The sequence below is a fragment of the Ictalurus punctatus genome, chromosome 6 (assembly GCF_001660625.3).
Source record: "Ictalurus punctatus breed USDA103 chromosome 6, Coco_2.0, whole genome shotgun sequence".
Classification (NCBI taxonomy): domain Eukaryota; kingdom Metazoa; phylum Chordata; class Actinopteri; order Siluriformes; family Ictaluridae; genus Ictalurus; species Ictalurus punctatus.
The window spans coordinates 9938406-9965061 of record NC_030421.2 but is presented as its reverse complement, the minus strand read 5'-3'; the positions used below and the strand labels follow the sequence as shown (position 1 = coordinate 9965061).

Genomic DNA, 26656 nt, shown 5'->3' with positions numbered 1-26656 from the left:
TACTAATAATAATATGTTTAATTTATATAGCGCCTTTCCAGAGCTCCAGGATGCTTTACAATAGCAATATAATAATACATATGAACAATCATGGACATCACAGAATATGAAAAACAATGAACAATCGAACACAAAAAAATAAAAAACACAGTAGAGATGGTACATTCACTAAGAGCAGAATGCATTAGGACAAATAACACTGAGAAACCAATACGTTTTAATTTGAGATTTGAACTCGGAGATGGACATGATGCAGCAAAGAGTCAGAGGGAGTGAATTCCAGATCTTGGGTGCTACAACACTGAAAGACCTGCCACTCATAGTAGAGAGACAAGACCTAGGGACAGAGAGGAGTCCACGCTCAGAGGATCTGAGAGAACGGGTTGGGTTGTAGAGGAGAAGCAGTTCACTAAGATAGCAAGGCGCCAAACCGTGAAGTCATTTAAATGTAAGCAAGATTATTATATATTTAATGCGAAACAAAACCGGTAGCCAGCCGGTAGCTTGGTATGTGTAAGAAGTCTAGCATTATGACAGATAGTATCAAAAGCAGAACTAAGATCAAGTAATAGAAAAATAGAAAGCAAACCGGAATCGCTAGAAAGTAATAGGTCATTGACAACCCTTAAGAGGGCAATTTCAGTACTATGGTGAGGATGAAAGAAAGCTTGAAAGAGGTCAGAGGGATTATTTTGAGCAAGGACAGATTGGAGCTGGGAGGCAACAGTACTTTCCAGTATTTTGTAACTGAATGGTAAATTAGAGTTAGGATGAAAATTAGAAAGAACAGTAGGGTCCAAGATAATTTTTTAAGAACTGGAGTCACTGCCGCAGTGGTTGAGGGAGAGAAGCAGAAGCAAAAGATCTGTTTATGAAGTGAGAAATAGTTGCAGAAAGGACAGAATGATAGCATTTGAGGAGAAATTTAGGAGCAGGATCAATGTGGCAAGACCAAGAACTGGATTTCAGTATTAGGTCACTGACAGAAGAGGGGTTCCTAGGAGTAAAGCTAGACAATTGTTGACGAGTGGTCAGGCAGAAAACTAAAATCTGAGGCATTGCCTATAAAGCACTGGCAGACAGCATTAAATTTTCCTGCTAATAATTTAGGAAAGAGCAACAGAGCCCTTAAGATACATGAACATCATGAGCTGGAGGTTGGGTGAGCTTATTTATTGTGCCAAACAAAACCTTAGGCCTATTGCTTGCTTTATTGATTATTGTAGATGACCGTGCACAGTTCAGAGCAGTTTTTTATGTGTTGAGGTGATCAATGAGAGCTAGATGGTAAACAGTAAGGCCAGTTTTCCTATAAAGCTGCTCGAGCCATCTACCTATAATGACTATTAAGGTGTATACCAGGGGGAAGTGTGGGAGGAGGTGACAGGCCTAGTCTTAATAGGAGCGTGCTTATGCAAAATATCAGAAATAACAAAGTAGTATTTTTAGAGTATCAAGGACAGGAGATATCGAAAACCTCAGAAATTGTAGAGGAAGCAATAGAAGCAGAGAGTAAAGTGTCATCAACAGATTTAAAGTCCCAATAGGATATCATTGTGTTACTGCATTTCTGTACTAATTTTGCATAAGATATCTGCAAAATATGCCAAAAGAGCTGACTTTTTTATTTTTCCTAATAAAAAGAAACAGATGAGCCAGTTGACAATTGCACTGGGGTTTTGAACATTTCAATATTAACTAACACTGTCTGGAGAAGATGTAAAGAGCTTAAGGTGTTGTTATATACAGTATATTGTATATCATCAATAGAGAGCCTTCCTGACCTGTATTCATCTACACATACATCACACATAGACATAACCATTACGGACATACACATATATACATTACAGACACAAAGAAGAGTGACCAACTAAAACCAACATGAAGTGTTTTAGGCCACCATGAGTTAACAGAACAGCTTTTAAATGCAACCTTTTTAAAAAAAAAAAAAAAAAAAATCTGTTTTTTTTTAATGCATGGCATTTTTTCTATGAATACACAGTATTCAGTCATGTGCAGATAGAAAAGACTATAAAATAGTTTCATGAAATTTCAAGGCTTCCCCATGGTATTACAAGAAAACAATAGCATCTAATACTGGTCAAAAGTATAAATTTCAAGAATGCTATACTTAATAATGCTATATACTTCCAAAAGCTATACATTTGGAAGTAAATGAGTAGCATTTCATGACTTTTTATTTTTATTTCCTAATTTCATCTCCGAGCAGCTCTTCTCATTTGGATTCGGGTGCACTTAGGACAGGCTCCATCTCGGAAACACGAAGTGTGGAAACAAGCTCTACATGCTAAAAGGGGGGGGGGGGGGGGGGGGGGGGGGGAGAGCATGAGTTTCGGAACATTCAAAATAACTTGTTTGGTTAAAAAATACCCACTTATCTGAAATACACTCACTGAACACTTTATTAGGAACACTTGTACACTTACTCATTCATGCTATTATCAAATCAGCCAATCATATGGCAGCAATGTACAGTAGTGTCATTGATGGACATTTGTGAAGGAGAGACCGTTTAATTGACCCTCGCTCTCAATCCGGAACAGCATCTGACCCTGAGCAATTCTCATCCTCACTATTAAACAGCATCAGTACTTAAAATGGTTATCACCTTCAATAGAAGCAGGACCTTGAGTGATTCTCATCCTCATTAAGATCAGCTTCACACTTGAGTGACTATCATCCTCAAGAGGGAGCAATATCAACACTTTTGAATGGTTATCCTTCCCCACAGAACAATGGGGTATCAGCATGTATCAGCATGCATTGCAAACACTGCCCAGGAAATGCACTGTCTGAGATGTGCAACAGGAAGTGTTACAAACACTCTTGACAACTTTGATATATGGCCTCCACTAGTTCCTAAAAGAAACTCCCCTTGTCGTTTGAACATAAGGAAGTAGAATGGTAGTGCTATTACATCTTGGTCACTCAGCATAATGTAGGGTAGAACTTTTATAGGCAACACACATGTGACGTCATGATCACAAACTTTGCGATTACTCAGCTAAGAAATGATTGCAGGGGAAATCTCTGACTAATTCTGATGTATATTTCCATGGTGGTCCTCCACTTAGTCGCAGAATCATAGTTTCATTATGCTTTTTATTACACCTCAGCATTTTCTCTTGATCACCATTATAAAGAGGATTCCTTTATTATCGGAAGAGAAGTTTGTTAGGTTGTAGGAACAGAATCTACCCAGAAGGCACTGAGTTATACTGACACAATGTGAAAAAAATGGTTGATGAAGAAAAATAAGAATGGCTTTGTTCAACTGAGTTATTTTAAAAACACTGCAATGTGCCATGCGATATCACTGGGGTTGGTATGGTGTAAGAACTTAATTTAAGTACTTAAATGAGCACATTTTATTTAAAACAAAAATGTGGCTGTGTTTTTCTTACTATATTACCTCCCAACAGAGTTTTTAGACTGATTATATTCTTAGTCTGTGACATAGTGGACTAGTATCAGGGTGTATTTATTGATAGAGACTTCAAAGCACTTCTGCAAGTTGTTCCGGATAAGTGTGTCTGTCAAAGGTCATAAATGTAAATGTGCCATTGGGGTTAGTGGGAGGTCACCTTGGCAGCGTGTGCAGATGTCTGTTTGGAAGGGGAAGAGCACATCTTTTCCACGGCAGAACTCACAGATAAAGCCTTTGGCCTGGCACAGCTAGAGAGTGAGAGAGTGAGAGAGAGAGAAGTGAGAAAAATGACAACAGTTATACTGAGCCAGAGCATGAGAGAACCTTAGAATGACCTTTGAAAAAAAGAATATGTTTAGTGCCACAAATTAAGCATGCTTCTTGTTTAATACTGGTGTTCAATCTCAAAAATTCTGAACTCAGGCAAAGAATAACTTTCAAAACTCCGCCTTCACTCAACTAAAGACAGGTCAGGGATGAAGACACACCATCAGTGTGGTATTTCAGACAAGAGATTCGGATATTGTGTTGGTACAGCTTTCGACGCATTATTTTTTAATGTAGTGACAAAAAATTGGAGAATTTTGGAGCGTCTAAAAAGGATCAAAATGATTTCTAATCACCAGAACATGAGTACATGATGTCTGTCACGAATCGTGACGGAGCAGAGATAGGACGGATGCAAGTGCAGGATGAACAGTTGTTTATTAGAAAGCGAGATAGGCAGACAAATCCAAAACGTGATCCAAAACGTAATCCACAAACATGCAAGAGGTCAGGCGATTGGCAAACAGGCATACACGGGGCAAGGCAGGAATCTAGGTCAATAAACAAAACAAGAAACGAACTATGACGAGGGGCTGGAAGCGGATAATCCAGCGCGAACTAACGCTAAACATGGACCGTGACTATGACTCTGATACGCGTTAAACTAGCTCTAAACATTTAATCTTCCGCGTTGTGTGCTGGGAGGCGCGCGGTATATATGCGGACATAATCAGCGTCTAAACCTAGCAGCTGAGAGCAATTCAGACCCACGTGAAATCCCAGCCAATGACAGAACAGGGAGGAGACAGAAACATAAACAAAACAAACGTGTCCAGATGTCATTACAGTCAACAACGGAAAAGCAGGTGCTCGCGCATTCGCGCTTAGAGCACGCTGCTTCAAGGGGGAATCGTGACAATGACACAATGCGACCGGTAGCGAGCAGGCAAAACGTGGAGTTGCGCAATATCTTCTTGTTTTCGCACAGCGAAGTGTTTCAAATTAGTGATGGTTTCAGAGGTGGCTATTCGCAAATTCGTCTCACGGGAGCTGCAGAAGTGCTCAGACCTCAGTAATTTGACACACCTGCTAACACAGAAGATGACGAAGAGGCACAAAACAAAGATGATGTGTCCAGAAAGAAGAAATCATGTTTTGCACCAGGTTCCTCAGACTCTGGAATAGAGAAAGTAGGAAATGAGGAACAGCTTAAAGAAGGGGATGAAGATGGAAGTGATAAGGACATGGAAGAATAGCGTGAAGAAGAACAGCAAAGAACATTTCAAAGGAAGAAGACAAAAGAACAGCATAGTGTGAAAAGGCATAAGAAGGGGGGAATTAGCTCAGAAAATGATGAAGAGGGGGAGGAGAAGAGGAAAAGTAAGGGGAAGGTTTTAGATAGTGAGGAAGATGATCACATAAGCTCCAGCAGTTCAGATGAAGACAAAGAAAATTAGCATGCAAAAGAAAGCAAGGATGAGGTGAGGGATGAAGAGGTAAATCATGAAGACAAAGAATATCAAAAGAAAGCAAAAGCTAGAGGTGGAAACACAAAGCAAAGTGTGAGTTTGGACAGCTTAGAGGAGGTGAGTGGTGAAGAGATGAAAAACAAGGGTAAGAAAAAGGTTGTTGAAAAAAGAGCAAAGCAGACGCTCAGAAGATGAGAACATGAAAAGGGGACATCAAGGTACCAAAGTCACTGGAGAGTGAGGTGTTGAGAAAAGTGCAGAAGGAAGTCTTTGGGAGTAGCTCTGAAAGTGAAGACAAGGCAAGGAAAATAGACAGGAAAGGAATGAGTGAGAGTAGTGATGATGAGAGTGATAATGAAACAAACAAAAAGAAAGATGTTGATAAAGTGTCCTCTGATGAAGAAGTGAAAGAAACAGTAAAAGCAAAGGATAAAGACAGGGAACAGGCAGAGGATTCAGACTCTTCCTCTTCTTCCTTGCCCTCTCTGGAGGAGGATGAAGAAGCTGGAAGGGTAGAAGACGAAACAGGAAGAAGAGACAAAAAAAGATTGCGTAGGAGAAAAAGAGTAGTGAAATGAGTGAGAGCAAATCCAAAGGAGGAAAGGATGATAAGAATAAAGCAGTGATCAGACTTAAGCACTATATTGCCCTTTGTGGTGTACAGCATAATAAGAAGCTGTTAGAGGGCTGCTGCTCAGTAAAGGCCAAAGTGGTTGTGCTAAAGACAGAACTGGAGGAGCTGAGGGTGGAGAGAAGTGTAAGAAGGCTAGAATGAAGAGAGGGGAAGCTCAGGAGCTGGCAGAACTGGATGTCAACAATATAATCACCACTCTCACAGCTGCAGCACCATAGATGAAAACTCAGAGCTGCTCACCTCTACCATCAGCCTACAAACATTTGGTGAGCTCTGATTCAGACAGTTAGGAGGGCAACACGGACAAGGGTGTAAGAGAGCAACAGACTGGAGCAATGACGCAGACAGCAACTAGCCAGCTTTCTCACTATAGACTGTAGACAAAGTGTTCATAATTTATTCTATTCAGTTCTCTTCAGTTGACCTCAGTGTTTCAGTCTAGTTTATTTATGTTATTTGACTGAGTTTATTAATTTAGTATATTTTTGATGATTTGTTTGAAAGATTTTTGGGTTAAAATAAAGACCCATTTTTTGTGAAAAAGCTTGTGTTCTCGTGTCTGCCTACTTGGTCCCTCACATAAGAAGATGACAGCCCTGGCCCAAACACATGTGGTGGCAGCAGTGGGATCTAGCCAGTAGAGAACACAATGTTTTTTTTTCTGTTTACCCCACACGGCTGTTTTTTTTATCCCATGAGTCGGCCGCAGAAGAAAGGCATGCCTAAAGCCATCCCCTCGCACCAGGATGAGGATCGAGGTGATGAGGAGCAAGCTGAAGAATAGGTGATGGAAGGAGACAAGGAAAGGTCAAGTATGGAGCCATCATTGGCTGAATTGACCAGCCTGTTTTGAGCCCATATGGCAAAGATGGAGGGCCAGGAGGCTTTGAGGAAGCAAGAATTTGAAGAGCAGGAGCAACGTTTCAGAACCCACCAGCATCGGTTCAGCTTACAGCAGATGGAGGTTCAGGCCCGCACTTCTCCTACCCCTGATATGCCTAATGTGGGCTCAAACCCCCTGCCAATTCCAGAGGTACATGCTGTAGACCGTGTAGACAGACCTTCTCCTTCTTCTCGTACATCTCGTTTGAGGAGTTCCAATCATACTGAGGACTATCCCTGCCCAACAGTGACTAGAGAGCCCAGGTTAGAAAAATATCTGCCTCTGATGATATAGAACACCTCTTAGCCACTTTTGAGTGAACTGCTATTGCCTGTCGGTGGTCCAAACCTGATTGGGCATTCCATTTGATTCCCCTACTGACTGGCAAAGCAAGAGCTGCTTATGTTCAAATGGACTTGGATGACTCTACTGACTATGACAAAGGTAAAGCGGCTATCTTAATGAAGTATGATATCAACTGTAAAACCTATCGACAGCGGTTTCAGTCATTGGAAGTAGACTGTCAGAGAGTCCAAAGGAACTCTATAATCGACTTAAAGGACTCTATGGCAGGTGGGTCAAACTCAAAGAGAAAACTGCTGAGAAGGTGAGTGAGAACAAAATATTGGAGCAATATCTCAGAATGCTGTCGCCTGAGCTCCAACTCTGGGTTCAAGAACGTGATCCTGGGACTGCAGCAGAAGCCGCATCACTGGAAGACGTCTTTGTGGCAACATGGAGAAAGAATCAGCCATGGGTGGAAAAGCCTGTGTTCTCATATCTGCCTGCTTGGTCCCTCACACAGCTGGTTTATGTTTTAGTCTTGTCTCCCCCACTATTTCTTTATTTGCTTATTACATGATTAGGTGCACCTGTTTATGGTTAGGTCTTGATTAGTTTGCCCGTCTTGTGTCTTTGTTTCTTTGAGACATTTTGTCATTTATAAATGTGCGTTTCTGAGTCATGGTTATCCATGTTTCCTTGTTCTTGTTTTGTACTTCTAAGTTCCTAATTATAGTTCCTGGTTTTGACCTATGCCTGTTTTTGTGTTTATATGAATACGGATTACTCTTGTTTATAGTGTCTGCCTGTGAATTCACCCCTACCTGGAATTACCACAACCATTTCTGGAATTACCCTAATAACCGTCATGCAGTCCCAACTTACCGTATGTTACAACTACTTTCATACTTTCAACTACTTACATAATTATAATCATATCTGAGTTTGATACACACCTCACAAGCCTCCACATGGTTTGTCGCAGATTGCATCACAGCCTTTGCTGTGGTAAGAAGTTGACCCCTTTTGATCTTGACGAGGTCATCCATGGCGAAAAGGTGGAGTTCCTCGCTCAGGTGCGATGGAATCTGCTGGAACTCGGCCAGGACCCTGCATGTATAAAGAATGATGTCACACATGAGAGTGAGAGGGATGTCCTAACATTATTTAAGGCTTTTCCACAAATCACAAGATTCAGATTGCAGGTTGACATGTTAGTCAAGAAAAAACAAGAAAAATACAAGGGGAAAAAAAAAGAAGAAAAGAAGGACTGGGAACTAGGGCTAGGAGTGGAAAAACTAACAAAAATGTTTAAAAACTGAACACTGGAAGACTTGGAACACACAAGGAACTAGAAACACATATAATACTTTGATAACAGCAGACTGGAGGTGACACTGATCATGGGGTGGCACAATACTGCAGCCTTTGTAGGAAAAGACAGCAGGGGGGACATAGACAGGGTCTGGGACATTATAAAGATAAGACTGGAATACATGCAATACTTTATAATAACACATAAGACTTAAGGCAATATATGGGTCAGTCTATAGAACTGCCAAGATTGAACCAAGATCAATCAAAGCCATGTGACAGGAAACTGTGTGTTTTCGAAGTATATTTGTTAGAGTATATGATGCGCTAACCTTAATATAACCAGAAATGTAGCAGCTCATCACTGAATTGGAAAATTCAACTGTAGAATGTGATTTAATCATTTCTGTTTATTGTGGGTTTTTTTTTTCTTTAACAAATATTTTTAAATTATATTTTTAACTATATAATCAACTTTACCCTTCAGATAGTCTGCATGCTCTTAGCAGCTTCTTAATGGAGATCAGCTGCTCCTGGATCTCCTGGAAGCGAAGAATGCAAGTGTGAAACATGAAAGGCAGTTTTAGAACTTTATTAGTAATATCCTGTAATGTGACACTGACTCAGACTGAATAAAGCTAAAGATGAGGATAAAAATATTTTGTAAATGTTAAAAATTAACAGGAAGGAAAAATCCTTTAGTCATTAAAATGCTAGAGCTTTCCTCTGCTTTGCACTGATCTCTGTATCAAGGCTTCTTTCCTTCTGTTGAGAAAAACATATCTTTTGAGATACTGACGTTAAAAATTTGTTAGCTAAGATGGAAAAATACCTTTGGGTAAAATAGAACAACTACAACAACTATTTTTTGTAAGAAGTAAAATATTTTTTCAGAACCATTACTCATAATTTTGTCCTCTGCAACCAGTGTCAGGCTGCTGAGACCACTGCAGTTGCGGGTGATACTATGCTAAAAAGTAGTCAAGAGCAGGCAGAAAATCAGGCAATTTTCAAACAGGATATCCAGGGCAAAACCAGAAACAAAAAAAACAGAGGGACGAACCAGATCAAAAACCAGTATAGCAAGCACAGAATTAAAGTCTTGTCAGATACAATGTACAGAGCTGAGTGGATAACTTGCACTAAATGAATGTCCATACACTCTTTTTATAGGGTGTATTTGTACTAATGCAGCAGCTGTATTTGTCAGCAGGGGTGTACTCTGGGCAATAGAGTCCGACGCTGACTCTGGCATCAACATGACACACAGGCTGCTACACCGAAGCTGATACAGAGAATTATGGGATATATAGGATAACAAAATGCCTCCTTCTTCAAAATGAATAAATTTCTCTTTTTTTATGGGCACGTTAATGTCATGGAACCTCTACAAAACAAGTTAGTTCCTGCTAACACTTAGGTTGTAACAGCTATAAACAGTTGTTTCCACACCAGCCTCTCTTTTCTCTCACTCTTGAAGTTAATAAGATAATAAAACACAGCTTGTCATGTTATATGTCAGAAGACTTAAAATTACAGCTTTATCTCTTACTGTTACAAGATTGTTGACACTGGTGAAGTACTATACACAGTGAAATACCCAGAGTGTTTATTTGAGTGCAGTGGACTTATATAAACACTGTAGGGTGTAAATTCAACACTGTGGGTGTTAAATCAACATTGGTGATTTTGCTGTGTATAAATGACAATATATTAGTAAAAGTGCATCAATATAATTGAATTACAGCTGGAACAACTGTCAAACCTGAAAAGTTACTGAAAATTATTCAACATCTTCTGATGCATCAGATTCAAGAATCTGATCAACAATTCTGTGGTATAAAGAGGTTTAAGTAGGCAGAATTCTATGCTAATATACCATTCAGACTCAATGATTTCCTGTCTCTGAATACAACCTGGGCAAGCAGCATTTGTTACATTTTAGACACAATCATAGTCATGAATAGAGTGAAAAGGTTGATGCATAAGTACTTACTTCCAACAATTTGATTCTTTACCCCTTTACTTGCCTCGTTTATACATATGCTGACTTTTCCACTCATTTATGCAATTTTATTAGTCTTTCATGTAGAAAATTCATTAGAATTATTTGTGTATATGTCATTTGGCTTTAATTATGTGGCAATTCAAAGGTTAAAAAAAATTACCCTGAATTTCTGCACCTCCTTGGCCTGGGAGTACAGGTTCTTGGCTACATTAGTGATCTTAAATAGTGGCTTTTCCCAAATGGACTCCAATAGCTGCTTGGAAAACTGGCACACTGTGTATCGTCCAAAATCCCAGTGGCTCAAAACACGTGCTGGGATTATGGCTTCACCTCCACCATGGCAGCCATCACAAAAATATTTGCCCAGGTAGTCACAGTATCGCAACCTCTTCATGTAACCTAGAGGACAAATGTGAGAATAGAACAGGAACACATCTGAAATAGACTTCTACAGCCAGGTTTCCATTCAAGTACTTTAAAAAAATGTTTTAGCAATTTGAAATATATTTCGTAAGCTGGGCATGCAAAGAATTTCACTGTGCTGTAATGTACTGTATATGTGACCAATAAAGACTCATTATCATTATAAAGGTACTGCCTTGGACATAGGGTTCAGATGGGTCTCCACCCAGGAATAGGCCGTTCTGAACAAATCCCCACCTGCGCACATTACACTAGTCAGTCTCAAGGTAAACTTGGAAATATCCCTAGTACAAAAACAGACTAAATGATTAATTGCAGTGGGAATGCCAGCCACCTTGTCATCCCAATGTGTGGTTAATATTATCACGCTTGCCAGTCAATTTAGGTAACCTTACTTGTGGTAAGGTTTCTACATGGGTCCTCACAAGCACTACAAGGCATCCAGGAGTTTGTAATCCAATCATCCAGGAATGGATGAAGCAGGAATGTTTTTAAACATTTTTTAACATTTATTGTAGACTAGATTTATTAACATATCTATAGACTGATATATAGATCTATAGACTGAACTATGGCAAACTCATATATTAAAAAAAAAATTAAAATAAGCTACATCACATGAAACTAGAATAAAAACTATAGTGGAGATCATTCTCGCACATTTTTTTGTGCTTTTTTATGAAGTGCACCTTCTTATTTGGCGAATAAATGTTGTAAATCACTGCCCTTACAGATAAAGACAGAAAAAGACAGAACACAAAAAAGACAGAAATTTCTTAAAAAAAACAAAAAAACAAAACACTTTACATAGTATCATATGATCACAACTGACTGACTTTACACTACCACTTTCCAGTTTAGTGCACGAGCACTTCTAATTCACATCTGAATGCAGATACAGAGTGTCATTGTGTTACATCCCTAATGCATATAGGTATAGTGTTCTAAGGAGAGCATCAGCCATTTTAAACAATATGCCAGTTGGTAAACAAGATTAAATCCTTTTCGTCAACACTCTTTGATAATCATTATTTTATCAGAGTGCTTACTGTGACAGATGGACTTTTGACCATACATCAGTTTTAACACTGAGAAATTGTCATCAGCAAGTTGGTTAATAAATGGAGAATTTTTACAATTGTGTATTGAAATAAAGTGCAAAGTTATTTTATCTTCATCATTTACGTAACACAAAAGTTTGTGATAGTACCAAAATGACTTACGTGGCTCGATTTCTGTCCCACAGCCAGCACAAAGGAATTTCTGAGAGGCAATGACATCACTGCGCCTTTGCAATACAAAATAAAATGAAATAAAAAGACACTGAAAGCATAAAGTCAACACGAACAAAAAGGCATCTAATTCTTTAAACATATTCATAATAAGTATCTTGTAATTCATAATAATTTATGGTATAATTGGAAGGAGCAATGAGTCTGTCCTTCTTGGAAATCCTTCATGTTCACTGAGAAAACTTTCAAGGAATACATGTAGAAATGTAAGTGAACTCCTGATCCTGTTTTGATTAAGTGATGTATAGAAGATTTTCAGATGATAGGTGTGATATGTGATAGCTAGTTTTATTTAGTTTCAGTGCTGCAATGATGTATGATAAAGCTGAATCCTGAATGAGCAGCTACCACGGTTAATTTGTTTTTGTTCAATAAGAATAAGAACAGCTAAACAATTTTTTTTTTACTACAATATCATCATAAAACATTACTGTAAAATTAGATTGTAATGTACACACAATCAGGGAAAATATGAAACAACTAACTCACACCTTGAAAAAATAATCCACATGTGGATGCAACATACAGATAGAACTAGTATTGCAGATATTATATAAGAAAATATTTGTATATGCAGCGATTTCTGAATCACCTCTGTGATGGTTTCACACTGGATATTATCTGAAATTGGGGTGGAGTCCACATCAGCGGCCCCCTCATTCGGCTTTTCTGACGGATCTCATCACTCAAGCTGGCTTCGCCTCCTGACGCCAGGGAGACAGTAACCAAGGGAAACTATAAGGACAATAAAGATAGTTGTCAGCACACTGAACTTCTGTGGTCTCAGAACACTACTAAAAGTTATCCTTTAATTAATTTGTTATAAAGCATCTACTTTATAAAAGTTGAATTAAAAATACTGTTATTCTTTACATAATGGGCCAAAACCACGTTATTATTGACTAAAAGCAGTAGTGATGATAAAGTACATTAAGTGTACCGGTCATTAAGAGAAAAAAACTCCAGACACAGTGTGTTTGGAACCTACTTATTGTATGCTACTCTAATTATATGAAATATTTAGTTTCGTGTGGTGTGTGAACAAGATATTCAGTGAGATTTCATATGAAATCTTTAGACGAGGACCTTTCACACTGCTAAACAATGGATTTGTTTCCATTTTATAATATTTTTTTTTTACTAAATAAAAAGAATCTGCTGAGTAGAATACTGTGTTAGTGTTTGATGACATATAAACAGGACTCAGGTCTGGTTGTTCTTGAATCTGGCTGTTTATTTTGTAAAGGAGATTATTAGACTACTGAATAAAATTGAATACAATTCAAATAAAATGAATAAAAAATTACTTGTTTTTATATAACAGTTAACTAAAAACGACTGAAATTACTGCAAAGTTTGTGGGAGCACTTTGAGTGTTTGTGTATGTGTGCGTATGTGTGTTTGTGCGTGTGTGTTCACATTCTCACTTCCCCTAGCAGCTCTTCTGAGGAAATGCACCACCTCTCGAGTTCCGTGAGCAGGTTCTGAGCGAGAATTTCTGCTGAACATCTGATGCACACAGACATAAACACACCTGAGCATCCGAACAAGTAAAACCTTCTCACATGTAAATCATTATATCAGAATATCATACATACCTGTGGACTAAAGTCTGGGAACTTCTGTTTGAGAGTCTATGGTCATAGAGTTCTGACAAAAAACAACAAAAAATAAAACTTTAAAAAATGATTAGAAATTGAAGTTACAGTAAAGTGTACAACCGAATTAGTAGTGAGGTCGGAGTTTGACATGTTTACAACAAAAATAATTGACAGGTTTTGAGTGTAGATTGAAATGTACAATAAAGTTTATAAGATTACTGTTAGTAGATTTATGGTTTATGAAAGTTAATTAGGGTAATAATGAAGCAGGGAAGTCTTCAGGGATGTTTACTGTGAATTTAGTATAAAAACCTGTGGGAAGTTTATAGGTTAAATGTGTTTACATAGATGTTTGAGAGGTTTGCGTACACAATGGCGTCTACAGTGAAATTTACATGAAGAATTAAATGTTTACTGTAAAGTTTAGGACTTCCCTGTGATATTTGATTCCATTGTGAAGTTTACAGTAAGGTTGGTTTCAGTTACCATTCTTATGCTGATGACATTCAAATCTATACGGCTTGTAGATCTGCTCCCACTCTGCAGACCAGTCCACTATCAGCATATGTAAATTAAATAAAAGAATGGCTTAACTCCAACTTTTAAAAACTGAACATGGACAAAACTGAGCTCATTATTATCAGAACACCAACACTTACTAAAAATATCCTTTATGACCTTACTTGTGACACTGATAATACTCTCATTAAACCATCTAGTACTGTAAAAAATCATTGATCATCATTGATCCCTCCCTCACCTTTGAAGCGCATATAAACTCAGTTTCTAAATTTGGATTCTTTCACCTTTGTTGCATTGTTCGCCTCCGTCCCTTCATTAGCCTCAAAGATGCTGAAACACTGGTTCATGCATTTATATCCTCATGTCTTGACTATTGCAATGCAATCCTCATTGATTTACCTGCTAAATCTATTGCTAGGTTACAATATATGTACTCTGTTGCTAGACATCTTACACCTACCAAGCGCTCAACTCACATTGCTCCTGTAATAATCCTGTCTGAACTGCATTGGCTATGGTTTCGTTTCGCATTAAACATAAAAAAAAAATCCTGCTTACATTAAAATCACTTCATGGTTTGGCACCTTACTATCTTAGTGAACTGCTTCTCAACCTACAATCTGACCCGCTCTCTCAGGTCCTCTGGGCTCCTCTCTATCGATAGATCTCGTCTCTCTACTACGGGTGGAGGGGTTTCAGCGTTGCAGCACCCAAGATCTGGAATTCACTCCCTCTGACTCTTCGCAGCATCACATCCGTCTCTGAGTTCAAATCTCAATTTAAAACGTATCTATTCTCTCTGTGTTATTTGTCCTAATGTGTTGCTATGCATTTTGCTCTTAGTGACTGTACTATCTGTACTGTGTTTTTTATTTTTTTGTGTTTGATTGTTCATTGTTTTTTTACATTTTGTGTTTGTCCATGATTGTTCATATGCATTATTGTATTGCTATTGAAAAGCGTGATTGAGCTCTGGAAAGGCGCTATATAAATTAAACATATGATGATGATGATGATGATGATGATAATGATTATAGAAGGGTCAAGTTTACATTGAGGTTATGAGTTTCCAATGAAGTTTAAAAGGTTATATTGGTGATAACTGTGAAGTGGAGTAGTTTATAGTTACAAGAAGTTTATGAGTTTACAGTGAAATTTACATTTCACAAGATCCATATTTTTACTGTAAGGTTTATGAAATTACAGTAATGTTTGAGTTTATAGTGATGATTGTAGTGATGCTTATGAGTTTACAGTAATGTTTATAGAACAGTTAATGAATTTATAGTGGCTAGTGTGAAGCTTTTACATTGACATTTATGAGTTTACCATGAATGTTTAGGTCATGTAGTTTAATGAGTAGAAAAACCAGCAGGGGAAGATGTATGACTATGCAAGGAGCAGAGCAAAACAAAAAGTTTAAACAGGAAAGTAAGGAATGACCAGCAGGTGAAACATCTATATCACTTTGCTAAATGTAGAGTAACCCAAATCAGAGTGATCTGATCTTCACCTTCATAGCCACTGTCAGTTGAGGAAAAGGAGTCTGAGTGTTTTTGTGACACAGCCCACTTTGCTGCCTCAAGAACCTCCAGCACCATATCCACCACTACAAAGTGAGCATTCTCCTACACACACACACACACACACACACACACACACACACACACACACACACACACACACACACACACACACACACACACACACACACACATACACTTATTAGTTGGCACAAAGCTACACAAACCATAAACAGTTCTGTTCACACATATTACCTGGTCAAGGTACACACTGTTCCTGTAGAATGCTTCAGAAATTTGCTCTTCGTGTTCAGCACCTTCAACACCGAATCACACAGTGTGTATAAAAGTATAAACAATGGATGTGTGCTTGCATGTCATTTATGTACTTATAATTACTTACTACTTATTATAGTGCTTTACAGTACTACAAGACCAGTTTACAATATAACAGGAACCTATATATGGAATAAACACATTATTTTGTAAATTAATCCAATTAAACTACAATCATGCTGCTGAACTGCTATTCCTTTTATATTGTAATTAAATTGCAGATTAAAAATAAGTAAACACCTCCTCTGATGCTCCTGTCCAGCTTTACAAAAATAAAGTGTGTGTGTGTGTGTGTGTATTAGTAAAGCTCACCTGAGATCAGACATTTGTTCAAGCAGATTACGGATCCTTTTCCCAGTTTTGAGGCACCAATGTTTAAAAGATCACTTTTCTCGCATGAAGAAGATTGGGACTCAGAAGATCCACATGAGAGGTTTCTTTGCTTATCAGAACATTGTTCATCCTTGACAGCTGCTGGAGCACAGTGTGTATCCAAAAGCAAAACTTGAGAAATCCTCTGAGATGAAGAGGTAGGAACTGTTTGTTCTTCTGGAAAATTGTTCTGGAGCATTTTTGAAACAGAGGAAAATCCAACAAAAGAAAATTCCTCCCCCTTTCGAAAGTTTTCATCTGAGTGTTCATGGAAAACTCTCTCTCTATTATTTGAAGCCGCTGAAGGCTTCTTCATTTTCTTTGCTTGACGGCGGGATATGACAGGACTACTCCTGGGTAGGTAGTAACATCCTTCATCATCAGATTCTCTGGAAATGGAGCTTTGTCCATCTGGGAAGTTTCCGAATAGAGGTTGGAGGTCCCTCTGTTTTCCCTGGTTACCTTCCAAGATTTGCTTTTCTACTCGCATCGTGAAATTGGCAGAACCGTAGCCACTAGGGAAAGGGTCCAAAAGACTCATTCTGAAGAAACGGAAGGAAACAGAGAATACTGTAAGGAGGAATAATCAGAAGAGACAAAAGTGCTGCTCACGTAACCAAAAGAGTACTGGTAAGATGATAAAAGATCATCTGGGTCATTATTATAATTTAAGGAATAGTGGGTGCACATGAGAATAAAACAACAATTTTACACATAACCAAATAGACATATTATAAAACATAACAATATACAATCAGTAACTAGAAACAAAATGCTTACTCTCCACAAGAGACTGCTAACTGACAATACAAAACAATGTAAGTAACAGATAAAAAAACTTGGGATCATGTGCTACAGCTACAGCTACTGGGTGGTGTGATGACGCTACCACTAGAAAGCCTATTATTTTCCTATAACATCCCTATGGGTGTATATTAGTATATTGTGGGGGTATAACACAAGTTCCACAAATTAACATTAAGTGATTCACAAATATAAAATTAGATCCACAAACAAATTAAATGAGATGCACAATTTTTTTTTTTTTGCAATTTGAAAATAAATATTTGATCCACAAACATTTTTGAATGCACAACCTCTCTCACACAGTCATTTATTTGTCAAATCAGTTGCATTTGTTTGTAGATCACTCTGTATGTATGTCAGGAAAAGATTTCAGAGCTTTGAATCATGACTGACTCAACTACCATTTGCTAGTTGCTCACACTGGCTAATCCATTATGTTAATCAAAGTAATGTACGTATAAGTAGCTAACTGAAAATTTACTGGTAAACAGCAGTCAATATTTACACATATCACACATATCACCTGTTTTTTGAGGGACAAATTGCTGCTCTCCATGATTTTCTTCTAGCACTGACATCTTTTATGCTCCACTCATTCTAACCTTAACAAGCTACTTTGAGTGCTATATAAGGTCATACAGTCAAGAAATTGTTATGAAATTTAGCTAGTGTTAACAGACTTGGTTAATGCCATCACTTTGTTCATACACATTGGTTTTCTGGTTATAATATCAGCACAGTGAGCTAGCTTAGACATCAAAATGAGCAATATACCAGGAAAACTGAAAAGAAATCCCCAATGAAGACCTGAGAGCTTCCATTTTGGAAAATGCGCGCACATTCATGAGGCTCAATTGTCATGTCCAAAACTGTCAATCACCTCATCAGCTGCACCCTTTCATTTATCAACAAGTAATTTCTATTTGATGCATTAATTGTAAGGAAAAGTACTGGGGAGATATCAGGGTCAAGTGACTTTATACAACAACAGAACACTATTCCCAAAATGAATTTGTGGAAATGTAACTTGTAAAATGTAAGGGTGGTTCCTATCTCATTCACTAACATACGAATAGGCAGTGTTAGAAATTGTACTACATCCGGTCACTAGACACCCTGAAATACATTTTGGCTTCACTTTTGAATCCCAGTTATGATGTCCACCCATATATACTGTCACTGAACATAAATTCTGAAAATCAACGAGGTTTGTATTAGGGGCGAAACATGAATCACAATCCAAACCCTGAGAAATGGTTGGCACACGTGCATGCAGTGTCACAGAAGGATAATCCATAATCAGAAACTGGAGATTACAGGTGACAGGTCAAAATAAGGATGTCAATTAACTCAGGAGAAAAAATGCTCAGTGATGCACAATGACATGAAACAAAACTTTGTGACAATATGTGTTCGTGAAATACATGAACATGAAATACACATATTCAGTTCTCTCCAATAATATTGGCAAACTGTGTTTTGTTTGCAATTGTTTGATATCCATGATGAGAGCATTTTAGTGAATTTTTTTAACAAAAGATCAAAAGGTTAAACAATGAAGACAATTTTTCACAGCCTCCTTTGATCATATTTACCAATATGAGTGGAGGGCACTGTAAATACACGAGACAATCAGGAAACTGAACAGATAATGAATGATAATGCATGATAACACAACACGGTTATTTTCACGACAGAACCAGGTCGTGAAAATAAATGCCACAGAAAGTGCAAGTAAGTGTTAAGGGGCCACTAATGCAAAAGAAAAGATCGACTTTTCCCTGTATAGTCTTGTACGGTTAATTGTGGAATTGGGTTCAAAGTACGCTTTGTTTTTAGCCACTTTCTTTAATATCTGCGTGCATCTTACTGTGTTACTGTCATTGCCCTGACTATTCGACATCCCCAGCTACTAGTGAATGTATTAGTCAACTAGTCTATGCAACTTCTAGCTGGCGCATAAAATGCCTGGGATGTGCTGTTATAGGAAAATAATCAACATCGAGTTCAATTATTTCCCTATAACAGCACATTCTAAACTGTTTTATACCTCTTACACCACAGCTATTTGCAAATGATTAAAAATGTTTAATTATTAATGAATGACACATTTATAATTAACTTTAAAATTACTTTAAAAGTTTAAAAAACTTTATGTTTAATGTTGTGACAAGTTAGTTCCTGTTATCACTTACGTCATAACATTCTGCTCAATCAAAATCAGGAATTCAACAGTGCTATGGTATATTTTGATAGTAGTGCTGGCTGTCACTCAGATCAACGCCTGTGTCAAACTACAGCTCTCAGAGAACAACTTTGGCCTACAAACATGGCTGTCAATGTCTCCAATTCCCATCACACATTTTGTAACTCACCTGATTACTTATTACAAGCACCTGGACACAATCACACAGCCACAGTATATAAGGACTCTCAGTCACATGACTCATTGTGAAGAATATGTTCTGTGTTTACATACCTGGCTATACCAATCTGTTTAGTGTGTTTGATCTTGTTACTGGTTCTCTTGTTGCTCTTGCCTGCCCTAGTTCATGTTGTTTGTTGATTGTCTGACCCTTGACTGGATTTTGACACTGCTTCTGCACTACGTATTGGTCTTGTTTGCAACTTTCTATAAAGCTCACTATATCTGCACCTGCGTCCGTATGTGCTGCCATAACAAACACACATTAATGTGTTGTCGTTTCTATAGAAACAGCTTCCACAGATGCTCGCTACAATCTAAGACTAATAATAATTACTAATTTTAATAATTTTATATTAATATTGTGAAGTTTTCTGTAAGCGGATGTTTATTTAGCATTTTTGGATGGAATCACCAGTGTCAGTGCTTTGCAGCATTCAGAGGTAAAGCTGTAACTTTAAAATTTACACTGGAAAGTCTTCAAGATGTGTGGCATTTCATACAAAATTTTTTAATGGTAATTGTAAAAAATGCAAATTTCTGTGGTATAAGAGGAATAGAACATTCCTCTTCACGTTTGCGTGCATTACACCACCTCATCGCTTATTAGTTTTCATATAATGGTACACCCCCAAGTGTTATTGTTTATAAATATTTTAAAATATTTAAAATCTATTCATCTTCAGTGGTTGCTACTATAAGCTGGGGTAAATGTGGTTGTTATGCAATAAAGGCAAGAATTACTTAATAACACATACTGAAATGGTCTAATTCATGAAGATAACAAGTTCTAATCTGAGTAGCACACTACAGTCAGATTAAACCCTGTTTTACTCAAATCAACACGTTGTTTAGCAATATGTGTGAGGAAACAAAATCTGAAGAAGCAAAGGTTGACAAAACGCGTATGACATAATCCACGGGAAGACAAGTCATGACATGCAAAACCTCCAGTGTTGCATAAACTCTCGTTTCTCTAAGTGAACACCTGCAATGGTCCATACCTCAATTTCTCCGTCTCTTTACCACATGCCTTTGCTGTTTAATTACATTGAAGCTTTGGAGTAGTTACTGAACAAAATTACTTCAAGGTGAATAATTAATGGTTATTAATACAATGTATGTGTTAATTACACCATGTATGTAGCAATAGTATCATGTTGCCTAATCTTTCCATACATTAATAAACCAAATACCCCAACACATGACAATTTTCTGAAACCTTCAAGATCTACAGGAGAAATATTTAAATCTTATTCTGTAGGAGCATGGCCTGTAGCCTATCCTTGATCCATGAGCCTATCCCAGGAAAACTGGACATGGGATGCTGGGCACCATGCACACACAGAGAAACCCATCTGAACACTGGGGAGAACACACACTAAAAGTCCACACTACCGCAACCAAGGATCGCCACGGAACTAAGAAACAAAGGATGAAACCAGGGACCTTGTGAGGTAGGATGTCTACAATGCACCAAAATGCCACTTTTGCCTAAGTAAAATTCTATCAATTTCTTACCCCAAATAACAACAGGGTTCAGAAAATCTTCCATATTTTCCAAATTCATAGCCAAACTTTAAAAAAAAAATCTGCATGAACAGATAAATTAACATAATTTCTGAAGAAATACACATCAGTGTCCATGTATAAAGTTTCTCTCTCTTGCATCTCTGCCATTCTAATTTGTAATAAATGTATCATAGTTAGGGGTGGGTTATAAGAGGGCAAGAATAGATTAGAGGGCAAGAATAGATTAAAGACCGTCTTTGGTAATTTTGGGACATCTTGAAAATGATTACACTATAAGCATTTGTAGATGATTTGAACTAATGTTGCACTTAAAAATAGTAGTTCATTTTATATAAGCATTATAAATATGTGGAATATACTGATCACGAGAATTTTATAACCTTATAACTAACCAAAGCATGTATCATTGGTCCTACCTCAAGCATTTTTGGGTTCTGCCTCCTGTTTGACACTGACAACAACTGGTTTTAAGGTGTTAAATGAATGAGTCATGTCGCTTCTATCAAGCGGTTCCACTGTAAGGTCTTTATAAGATAAGTTTTGACTTCCACTTATAAAGCCAGAAAATACATGCTACTAAGCTTAAATGTCCTAATATACAGTATATGGTCTGTGGACATCTGACCATCACACCCATATGTGGTTCTTCCACATGTGGTTGTAAGCAGACAATTGTATAGAATGTGTTTGTATGCTGTAGCATTACAATTTTGCTTCACTGGAACTAAGGGACTCAAACCAGCATGACAGCATGACAAGGCCCCTGTGCACAAAGCGAGCTCCATGGTGTGTGAAGGTTGGAAGAAGGTGGAAGAACTGGACTGTCCTGCACAGAGCCCTGACCTCAACCCCACTGAACACGTTTTGGGAGGTCACCCAACATCAGTGCCTGACCTCAACATCACTAATGCTCTTGTAGCTGAATGAACACAAATCCCCACAGCCACGCTCCAAAATCTAGTGGAAAGCTTTCCCAGAAGAGTGGAGCTTATTGTAACAGTAAATCTGGAATGGGATGTTCAACAAGTGCATAGGGCTGTGATGGTTAGATGTACACAAAACTTTTGCTATATAGTGTCCCTGATGTCCCAGTATACCTATATAATCGGAGTATACATTCCCCCCAGCGTTAATGCTAAGGAGGCGCACTGTGACCTGTATGGTGCTATTGGCCAGCTGCAGAATACACGGGCTGTTTATCATCGTCTGAGATTTCAACCATGCGAATCTCAAATCAGTGCTTTCTAAATTCCATCAACATGTGAACTTTGCAAAGAGAGGGGCAAACACGCTAGATCTTGTTTACACAAACATACCGTGTATTTCATCTACTCAGACCACATCTCTGTTATGCTAATCCCAGCATACAGACAGTCACTTCACAGATAGCTGTGACACGCAATGCAGGGGTGACAGGTGTGTGTTAGTGTGACAGGGCATTCAGGCTATCAGCAACTACAAGACAACATCACCTGCCTGTGACAGTGATCCCTCCCTTCCAGATGCACTGAACAACTTCTACACCTGATTTGAGGCACAAAATGATGTGACGGTGAGGAACACCGCCTTCTTCCCAAAGACCAGATGCTGTGTCAAACCATGGCTGATGTGAGGAAAACTATATGCAGAGCCAACCCACGGAAAGCTGCTGGACCGGACAACATTCCAGGGAGAGTGCTCAGAGGATGTGCAAATCAGCTGGCAGATGTTCTCACGGACATCTTCAACATCTCCTTGAGCAGTGCCATTGTTCCAACATGCTTCAAGGCCACCACCATTGTCCCCATGCTGAAGAAGTCTTCAGTGTCCTGCCTCAACGACTACCGTCCCATTGCACTCACACCCATCATCACTGTACCCCCTGCAATTCTCATATTGTCCCAACCGCTCAACAGTTGATGCCATCGCCACCAACCTACATCTCGCCCTCACCCACCTGGACAAAAAGGACACCTACATTTGAAATGCTGTTCATAGACTTCAGTTCAGTATTCAACACAATCATTCCTCAGCAGCTGATTGGAAAGCTGAACCTACTGGGCCTGAACACCTCCATCTGCAACTGGATCCTGGATTTCCTGACTGGGAGACCTCAGTCAGTATGGATCGGGAACAGCATCACCAGCACAAACACACTGAGCACGGGGGCCCATTAGGGCTGTGTGCTCAGTCCACTGTTCACTGTTCACAGTTCACTTTGCTGACTCACGTCTCTGCAGCACTGCACAGCTTGAATCACATCAAGTTCGCCATGACACAAATGTGATGGGTCTCATCAACAAGAACAACGAGTCACTATACAGAGAGGAGGTGCAGCGGCTAATGGACTGGTGCAGAGCCAGCAACCTGTCTCTCAATGTGGACAAAACTAAAGAGATGGTTGTTGACTTCAGGAGAGCATGGGGCGACCACTAACCGCTGAACATTGACGGCTCCTCGTGGAGATCGTCAAGAGCAAAAAATTCCTCGGTGTTCACCTGGTGGAATACTGCTGAATACTACGTCATAGTATGTTGTGTTTATATTCACAGCATTTTTATTTGCTTATTTATTTAAATTTTATTGTTATTCTTTTAGCAAAACTTGTTATATTGAACACTTCCATACTAGAACTGTGTACTGGTTGGTGCTACCCTGTCACTTACTGTGCCCATTGTGCTGTTTTAGTAGTTACTGTACAGTCTTGTGTTGTTTTCACGCGTTTGCATGCACTTTATGTAGAACGTGTAGGTATATTTAGTTCTGTGTCATCTAGTGTGGTTAGTGTGTTGTTTTATGTAGCACCATGGTCCTGGATGAACATTGTTCCATTTCACTATGTAGCCTACTGTACCAGCTGTATATGATTGAAATAACAATAAAAAAAAGCCATTTGACTTGACTTACCTCAATTCACCCTAAAGAAACTTTGTAGGAATTTCATTCCATGCTGCAAACAAGAAAATAACAGAAAAACCTCATTTGTATCTTGGTTAAAAAACAACAACCAAAGTCTAATAGATAAGAGACATAATTAGATGTAAACACTCTAATATTACCATGGCGTGAAGTGTCAGGAAGAGAAATAAATGCACCCAAAACCGGAATTTCCTGATTCTCGCAATGATTAAGAGTTCTTGATAAGAACTCGACACTGCAGTATTAAAAGTGTGTTGCACTCGGCAGTAAATAAACAATTCATTTACTGAGTTTAGGGGCATGAGTCTCTCTCTCTCTCTCTCTCTCTCTCTCTCTCTCTCTCTCTCTCCCTCCCTCACTTACTCTCACATCCTCTCTCTCTCTCTCTCTCTCTCTCTCTCTCTCTCTCTCTCTCTCTCACACACACACACACACACACACACACACTATGCAACATATTTAAAGTCATGTAGTGGGTGCTGTTACGTGTGTGTGTGTGTATGTATATGTGTGTGTGCGTGTGTGTGTGTGCGTGTGTGGTTAGTAGTCGCGTTTATGATGCTGTCACATGAATGCAAATGCACCGGGTTCAATAGAATCAAGTGAGTCTGAAACCAGACCAACGCGGCAGCAGGTGCTGGGAACACTTGTGTACAAACCTTAGTGTAGCCCAGTGGTTTTCAAAGTGGGGGCCTCAACAATTTGGTGTGCCCATCCCTCCCACTAGTATGTTGTCTCTTTCTCACTCTCAGACAACCACACACACACACACACACACACACACACACACACACACACACACATAATCAATTCCTAATGTAATGTAATGTAAAGATGTAAGATGTAATTATTCATAAAAAAGGGGTATATATTCAGAATTCTGTATTTTTAATGTGATTTAAAGACATCTTGAAAAAGGGGGGCCTCGGTCAAATGTTAATGCCATTTGGGGGGCCTTGCCCTGGAAAAGTTTGGGAACCCCTGGTGTAGCCAGATTTTGGGAGCATGTTTTTGGGAGGAAACTGGAAAACCTGGAGGAAACCCACATGGGCCCGGGGAGAACATGTACAACAATTCCACACAAACAGTCACCTGAGTTTAGGATTTAACCTGAGAACCCGGAGACATTTAAAAGATGTGAAAAAGACATATTTGCCTGATATTCAGGGTCAATTTGTTTAAATTTCAACCAGAGTCATTATGACATACATAAAATGTAATATGGCCCAAAATTATACATAATTAGGGACAGCAAACTGCTAAGGGGGACTTGATCTGAATAAGTTGTTCAAAAATGGGTGTGATTGTCAGGTGTCCACAAACTTGTGTCCATATAGTGTATAATCATTGATATGGTGAAGTTTTCTGATTTTATAACATTTATAGAAGGAGTCTCCAGTGTCAGCACTCTATAATAGCTAGTACATTTCTGTTTTCTCAGTAACATCATAAACTGTCATTTTTTTTTCTAATTCTAAAAGAAAAAAAAAAAGTGAGGCTAGTGATGGAACAATCAGGAACAAATCTGAGTTGTGGATTTTCCACAACATTAAATGTATAAATAACTATAAACGGTTAAAAAGCACAACACGCTATTCATTAATATGATGGGACTGAGGTGACAATAGTAAGTGCTCTTCATCAAATCACCTATTGCTGAATATTTTCCTGTAACATCACACACACACACACACACTCCCAAATGTTATTCCTTATATGCAATCCCAAAACAAAAATAAAATAAGATTGTTCTCAGTTTTGTTGACAATGACAATTAAAAATAAGCTTTTGGTTATTATTATTTTTATTATTATTATTATTATTATTATTATATAACTGTGACAAATTGTGTGACAGAAAATTGCATCAGTTACCAATTAATTAAAGATTCTCATCTGTTCTTCAATACTATAATTAGTATTGAAAACGTTTAAAGGAAATAAAACAAGATACACAACACTTAAACCTTAAACAAATAACACGACAAATTAAAAAAAATATTTTACCTGATTTTTGGCTGAACTGCGTAGTATTATTAATTTCTTTAGCTCCAGCTTAAAGCAGTGTAGAGCCACTGAGTACGTAATGTGAAATCATTGTGGAAAAAAAAAACATGTTTGTCGTGTGGTGATGTTGGTTTCACTTACTGAGTTAAAAAAAAAAAAAGAGGAACCTATGTCAGCTTGCAGAAGTTTCAGTTCCAGTATGTAAGATGTGTTTGCAAGTGAATAATTAATCTATAATTATATGGCTATAATCAGTGTGATCTTGTGGTCTGGTGTTTTGTTGAAGCACTAAGAAACTAATCAGTGAACACACACAAACACACACTAATATACACAGACTGAAAACGTATGTTTTAGATAATGTTGTCTTAAAAAGAGTTTAAGCAGGGGGAAATGCTAAAATCTCAAAAAAACACCTACACTATATGGCCAAAAGTTTGTGGACACCTGACCATCAGCCCCATCTGCTGTTATAATATGTCTTTGCTGTTATAATAAACATATGGATTTATGCTCATTCAACCACAAGAGTTAGGCCAGGCCCCGATGCTGGGCGAGGAGGTCTGGTTGAGTTCTTCCACTCCAAAACCATGTCTTCATGGAGCTCACT

General features: G+C 38.3%; 1 protein-coding gene across 5 annotated transcripts; it reads right to left on the bottom strand.

The window, feature by feature from the left end:
• Positions 1-26226, bottom strand: rubcnl (rubicon like autophagy enhancer). Of its 5 annotated transcripts, none has more exons than XM_017479418.3 (15): positions 26047-26226; positions 24029-24071; positions 16318-16919; positions 15925-15986; positions 15660-15774; positions 14111-14179; positions 13622-13673; positions 13451-13532; positions 12616-12758; positions 11955-12019; positions 10469-10707; positions 8781-8842; positions 7943-8096; positions 3609-3699; positions 1-2311 (listed from the first exon to the last, which is right to left on the bottom strand). In XM_017479418.3, the coding sequence occupies exons 3-15, from the start codon at positions 16916-16918 to the stop codon at positions 2220-2222; spliced, it is 1827 nt and encodes a 608-aa protein (XP_017334907.1). In that variant the 5' UTR covers position 16919; positions 24029-24071; positions 26047-26226; the 3' UTR covers positions 1-2219. The 5 variants fall into 5 exon arrangements, with proteins under 5 accessions (XP_017334907.1, XP_017334908.1, XP_017334909.1 ...); XM_017479419.3 differs by lacking the exon at positions 26047-26226 and adding an exon at positions 24700-26013; XM_017479420.3 differs by lacking the exon at positions 26047-26226 and adding an exon at positions 24181-24392.
• Positions 26227-26656: the final 430 nt, after the last annotated feature.

Bases quoted from the DNA above. Each gene is read 5' to 3' on its own strand.
- rubcnl (XM_017479418.3), bottom strand. From the start codon at position 16,918: ATGAGTCTTTTGGACCCTTTCCCTAGTGGCTACGGTTCTGCCAATTTC. The intron at 13,674-14,110 runs GTAACTGAAACC...GTTTTTTGTCAG, and splicing joins ATGTCATCAGCATAAGAATG to AACTCTATGACCATAGACTC. The intron at 12,759-13,450 runs GTGAGAATGTGA...TTGTCCTTATAG, and splicing joins CAGAAGAGCTGCTAGGGGAA to TTTCCCTTGGTTACTGTCTC.